Raw genomic sequence first — 6,000 nt, 5'->3', positions numbered from 1 at the left:
AGAGTCATAGAATCAACCAGGTTGGAAGAGAGCTCCAAGTTCAGCCAGCCCAACCTAGCACCCAGCCCTGGCCAACCAACCAGACCATGGCACTAAGTGCCCCAGCCAGGCTTGGCTGCAACACCTCCAGGCACGGCCACTCCACCACCTCCCTGGGCAGCCCATTCCAGTGCCAATCACTCTCTCTGACAACAACTTCCTCCTAACATCCAGTCTCAACCTGCCCTGCCACAGCTTCAGGCTGTGTCCCCTTCTTCTGTTGCTGGCTGCCTGGCAGCAGAGCCCAACCCCATCTGGCTGCAGCCTCCCTGCAGGCAGCTGCAGGCAGCAACGAACTCTGCCCTGAGCCTCCTCTGCTGCAGGCTGCACCCCCCCAGCTCCCTCAGCCTCTCCTCACAGGGCTGTGCTCCAGGCCCCTCCCCAGCCTTGCTGCCCTTCTCCAAACACCTTCCAGCACCTCAACATCTCTCCTGAATTGAGTGGTCCAGAACTGGACACAGTAACTTGACCCACACGAAGTGGGATGTGGTGGAGTTATCGGGCAAAGGAGTCATCTGCCACCATCTTTCCCTCTCAGACGGTGTTCACAAAGCCAGGCAGACAGGAGGGTGTGGTAGGGCAGAGGTCTGGAGCCAGCAGGGCGGCAGGGTGGCAGGAGCAGGGGGCACAGCTAGGTGTAGAAGACAGGCTTGCGGAGCACCCGCACCACGCTGTAGGTGTTCAGCCCTGGCGCGTCGAAGCCGGGAGACAAACCCTTGCGGTCGAAGGGGTAGAAGTTGAAGAGTTGCCCGTTCTGGGTCTCCAGGGAGATGGAGGCAGAGCCCAGGTGCAGGACGCAGGGGAACTCCTTGTCGAAAACCACTTGGAACACACGGTCCTCCAGGTGGTGCAGCTTGATCGTCCGGAACTTCTCAGGGATCAGCTCCTCCACGTGAGGCCCAAACTGCTGCATGATCAGCACCCCCCTGGGGCCAACCTTGATCTCGTAGAAGGTCAGGTTGGAGTAGGTGTAGTAGCCAACATAGGGGCTGGGGCTCGGAGGAGGAAGCAAGCTCTTCTCTGCCTCTCTGAACGCCGTCTCCATGGCAGGGATGAGATACTCGTAGGTCTGAGCCACAATATCTGCCCCCTGGGGCCTGGGCCCTGCCATCAGCACGATGAAGCTGAGGCGGAGCTTGGGGATGAGAGAGAAGGTAGCTGCGTAGCCGTCGAGGTCCCCGTCCTTCCTGACGACGTCGTAGCCCCGCTGCTCGTTGACCTCCCAGGGCGTGCCGGTCTTGTTGGCGAAGTACTCGGTGGAGCACTTGAGCAGTGGGGTCAGCATCGTCTTCACCGTGTCGGGCTCCAGCAGGCGCCGGTGGTAGGTGCCCAGGAGCACCATGGCGAGCTTGGCGAGGTCAGCAGCTGTGGAGTACATCTGGCCAGAAGGCCTGTACCAGCCCAGGTCATAGAGGGGCGCCGGCTGCTGGCTGCCGTAGAAGCCCACAGCCATCTGGGCACGGATGGGGGGGCTGATGTCAAAGCCTGTGTCCTCCATGCCCAGGCGGTCCAGGATGTTCTCTGAGACCCAGCGCTGGTACTGCCCCTCGGCTGCATGCTCAGCCAGGACGTGTGCCAGCAGGGAGAAGGCCAAGTTGCTGTAGTGGCATCTGAAAAGGAGGAGGAGCACACCTGGGTCAGCTTTACTCAGTGGGGGCAGGACTGTGCAAAAGAAGGGGCTGGGGTCCCTGCTGTGGGGAGGGGGAATTAGCAGTCTCTGTCAGGAGGCTAAAGAGAGAGGAGAGAGGGAGGAGGGACAGGGAGAAAAAGAAGCATTGCTGCTTGGGGTTTGTTAAGTCAAGAAAGAGAATCATGAATTCATGCACTGCTGGGGGCAGCTCTGCAGCCCCCAGCACAAGCAGCACATGGAAGTGTTGGAGCCAGCCCAGAGGAGGCCACCAAGATGCTGAGAGGGCTGCAGCAGCTCTGCTCTGAGCACAGGCTGAGAGAGTTGGGGCTGTGCAGCCTGGAGAGGAGAAGGCTTGGAGGAGAGCTTGGAGTGGCCTTGCAGGATCTGCAGGGGGCTGCAGGAGGGCTGGGGAGGGACTATTGAGAAGGTCTGGGAATGGCAGGAGGAGGAGGAATGGGTTTGGAGTGGCAGAGGGGAGATTGAAAGTGGATGTGAGGAAGAAGTTGTTTGCAGGGAGGGTGGTGAGAGACTGGCACAGGTTGCCAGGGAGGTTGTGGAGCACAGAATCACAGAATGGGATCTTAGATCTTCAATCACATTCTTCAGTTCTGTCATCTACAACCTCCCTGGACGTGTTCAGGACCAGGCTGGGTGAGGCCTTGAGTAACCTGCTCTAGAGGGAGGTGTCCCTGCCTATGGCAGGGGTTGGAGCTGGCTGAACTTTGAGCTCACTTCCAACCTAAACCCTTCTGTGATTCTATGATTCTAAAGAATTGTCTGGGCTGGAAGGGAGCTCCAAAGCTCATCCACTCCAACCCCTGCACTCAGCAGGCACATCCTGCACTAGAGCAGGTTGCCCACAGCCCTGTCCAGCCTCACCTTGAACATCTCCAGGGATGGCCCCAGCCACCTCCCTGGGCACTCTGCTGCAGTGTTCCAGCAGCCTCCTGCTGCAGAACTTGTTCCTCACATCCAATCTCAATCTGCTCTGCTCCACTTTGCAGCCATTGTCCCTGCTGCTGTCCCTGCAGCCCTTTGCACACAGTCCCTCTGCAGCCTGCTTGTAGCCCCTGCAGGTCCTGGCAGGCTGCTGTTAGGTCTCCCTGGAGCCTTCTCTTCTCCAGGCTGAACACCCCCAGCCCCCTCAGCCTGTCCTCACAGTAGAGCTGCTCCAAGCCCTGATTTGTTTCATGGCCTCCTTTGGATCCTCTCCCATCAGGTCCAGATCCTTCCTGTGTTGAGGGCTCCAGAGCTGGCCCCAGCCCTGCAGGGGAGGTCTCCCAGAGCAGAGCAGAGCAGAGGGGCAGGATCCCCTCTCTCCATCTCTGGCCCAAGCTGCCCTTGGCCTTGTATGCTGCAAGTTCACGCAGCCTGCTCCTGTCCAGCTTCTCCCCCACCAGCACCCCAAGCCCTCTGCTAAAGTTTCTTCTTACAGCAGCATTAGTAGAGCTGTTGAACTCCAGGTAGAGCACGAGAGATGGAGATGGAAAACTGAGCTGCCAAAGCCATTCAAAGCCTGCATCTCCTGACTGATTGTTATGGTTCACCAGAGAACAGATCCACTCCTTTCAGGAGCTGAGTCACAGGTGCTTACCTCAAAGGTCTCCAAATCCCAGGTAAGCTGCTTTGGAGATCTAATGTGGGATAATCACTTCAACACTTAAGCTACCTTAGGGCACTAAAAGCTCTTAAACAGCACTGAGAGGGCTACAGAGCAGCACCCAGCAACCTTCAACCAGCAAAGATCCCTGAGTGCTTCAGTCCTGCATATCCATCAGGTGGTTTTCAAGTCTCTCTGCTTGAAGGAAGTTCAAAGCCATGAATGGGGAAGTGCTTCTCAAAGGCATTTCCAGCCTGCCTGCTCTGGGTGTTTGGTGCTTGTGTGCAGCCACTCAATTCTCTAGGGCCTGTTGACATCAGTTTAGTGTCACTTCGACCCTTTCCAGCCCATTCAGCTGAATGAGATCATGGTCAGAGAGTCATGGAATGGGTTGGCTTGGAAAGGGGCTTAAAGATGATCCAGAAGGGCTGGAGGTGCTGGGATGTGCAGAGCAGCAGAGCTGAGCAGCTGGCTCGTGCTGGCTGAGCAAGCAGCAGCACACCCAGAGAGCAGAACAAGGCAAGCTCAGGTGCTTAGTCTTTCATCCAGTGCCCATCTAACGTGGCCCAGCTGGGAGCAAGCAGCTTGCTCACCTCCCCAGCTGTTTGCCTGCTCCCTGCCCTGCATTTCCTCTCACATTTCTCAGTCCTTCCCAGGTTCAGTGCAGTTCTTCAGCTCCTCTGCACAGCTGCCACTGCTGCTCTCGGGCAGCTCCTGTCCCATCCATGCCCAGCACTCACTTCTCAGGCTGGGCTGTCTGCTGCTGCTGCTGCACACACAGCACTCCCCTGCCCTTCTGTGCTCCCAGAGCCTGCACTGGAGCCTGTCTCCAAAGCTCACATTAGCCACTCATTTTCTCTCAACTTCATCCATCCATAGACTGGGTTGGGTTGGAAGGGACCTCAAAGCTCCTCCAGTTCCACCTCCCTGCCATGGGCAGGGACACCTCCCACCAGTGCAGCTTGCTCAAGGCCTCACCCAGCCTGGCCTTGAACACCTCCAGGTTGGGCACATCCCCAGCCTCCCTGGGCAGCCTGTGCCAGTCTCTCCCCACCCTCACTCTCAACAGTTTCTTCCTCATCTCCACCCTCAGTCTCCCCTCTCCCAGCTCTAAGCCATTGTTCCTCATCCTATCACTACCAGCCCTAATCAAAAGTCTCTTCCCAGCTTTCTTGCAGCCCATTACAGGCATTGGAAGGTCTCCCCAGAGCCTTCTCTTCTCCAGATGTGGTTTCCATATATATTTCTCTCCCAAGAATATATTCTGCATCTATTTTTTTAGCCTGCAAGGGAGCTGAATTTCAACATGCCCAGAGCAATGAGTTAGAAATGAATAATGATGTATCAGTGAAGAGGAATTTCCTTTAGGCAGAAACATCTGTTAGCTGTGAAGTGTAGCCAAGGACCACAGGACCACAGAAGGTTAACAGTGGGAAGTGTCCTCCAGAGATCACCCAGTCCCCCCTTGCTGCCAGAGCAGGGGCACCCAGGGCAGGGCACACAGGGACACAGCCTGGTTGGCTTTCAAAGTCTCCAGAGCAGGAAGCTCCACAGCCTCTCTGGGCCCTGCTCCAGGGCTCTGCCACCCTCACAGCACAGAAGTTTCTCCTCATGTTGAGGCAGAACCTGCTCCTTGTCCTGTCACCAGTGCCACTGAACAGAGCCTGGCCCCTGCCTCTGCCCCCCAGCCCTCAGCTATTGGTAGGCATTGCTCAGATCTCTCTCAGCCTTCTCCTCTTCAGACTAACCAGTCCCAGACCTCTCAGCTTTTCTTCACAGCAGAGATGTTCATCCTCATAGCTCTCTGCTGGACTCTCTGTATCAGATCTCTGTCTCTTGAACTCTGAGAGCCCAAAACTGGCCACAGCATTCCAGGCATGGCCTCAGCAGGGCAGTCTGGAGACAGATTTAAACTCAAGTGTAAGGAGCTGATGCACTCTGGGTGGATGTCTGATGGAGTCTCCATCCCTGGAAGGCTATGGCACTTTGGGACATGGTTTCACAGCCATGGTGGTCTCAGTTTGGCAGCTGGATGTGATGGTCTTAGAGTGCTTTTCCAACCAGAACCACCCCAGGATCTCAGTGGTAAGCATAATACAAACACCAGTGAAGGTGGATGCATTAAATTCTGAAGATCCTCTAGGGAAGATCTACTTGAAACTCTTGCAGGACGTGGGACAAGGCCAAAGCAAGGCTGCCATGAGCAGAGCACTGAGCAGAGTTTAAGCCATGGGGAACCATCAGCACTCAAGGGCAAACTAATTTTAAAGGCAATTTTGTTCTTTAAAACCTTCACAGGCTGAGGTCTGCCTGAGTGCTTCCCCTCCCCTGCTGCCTGCTGCTGAGCATTTGCAGCTCAGCCAAGGGAGTTTTTAGCAGGCTCTGGAGGCTGGCTTGGAGCTGTGGCAATCACAACAGACAGAGCACCATCAGCCTGAGGGACTTAAACCACCTTAAACCAACAGGGCCACAAGAGTGGTCTGGGGGCTGGAGAACCTCCTCTGTGGGGACAGGCTGGGAGAGTTGGGGCTGTTCAGCCTGCAGAAGGCAAGGCTGCAGGGAGGCCTTAGAGCAGTCTCCTGTGCCTGAAGGGAGCTGGGGAGGGACTTCTTGCAAGGGCCTGTGGTGACAGGGCAAGGGGTGATGGTTTGAAACTCAAGCAGGACAGATTTAAGTTGTACATCAGGAGGAGGCTCTGCACAGTGAGGGTTGTGCAGAGAGGCAGTGGTGG

General features: G+C 56.4%; 1 protein-coding gene across 1 annotated transcript in view; it reads right to left on the bottom strand.

Moving 5' to 3' along the window:
- Nucleotides 1–670: 670 nt before the first annotated feature.
- The window catches only part of LACTBL1 (lactamase beta like 1), a 29,576-nt gene continuing 24,246 nt past the window's right edge, over nt 671–6,000 (bottom strand). The window contains exon 7 of the mRNA XM_064172029.1: nt 671–1,649. Within this exon, the coding sequence (XP_064028099.1) occupies nt 671–1,649 (979 nt within the window). The remainder of the gene's footprint in view (nt 1,650–6,000) is intronic.

This window comes from Pogoniulus pusillus, chromosome 36, assembly GCF_015220805.1.
Source record: "Pogoniulus pusillus isolate bPogPus1 chromosome 36, bPogPus1.pri, whole genome shotgun sequence".
Lineage (NCBI taxonomy): Eukaryota > Metazoa > Chordata > Aves > Piciformes > Lybiidae > Pogoniulus > Pogoniulus pusillus.
Note: the sequence above shows the minus strand (reverse complement) of the source record. Positions and strands in the feature narration are given on the sequence as shown.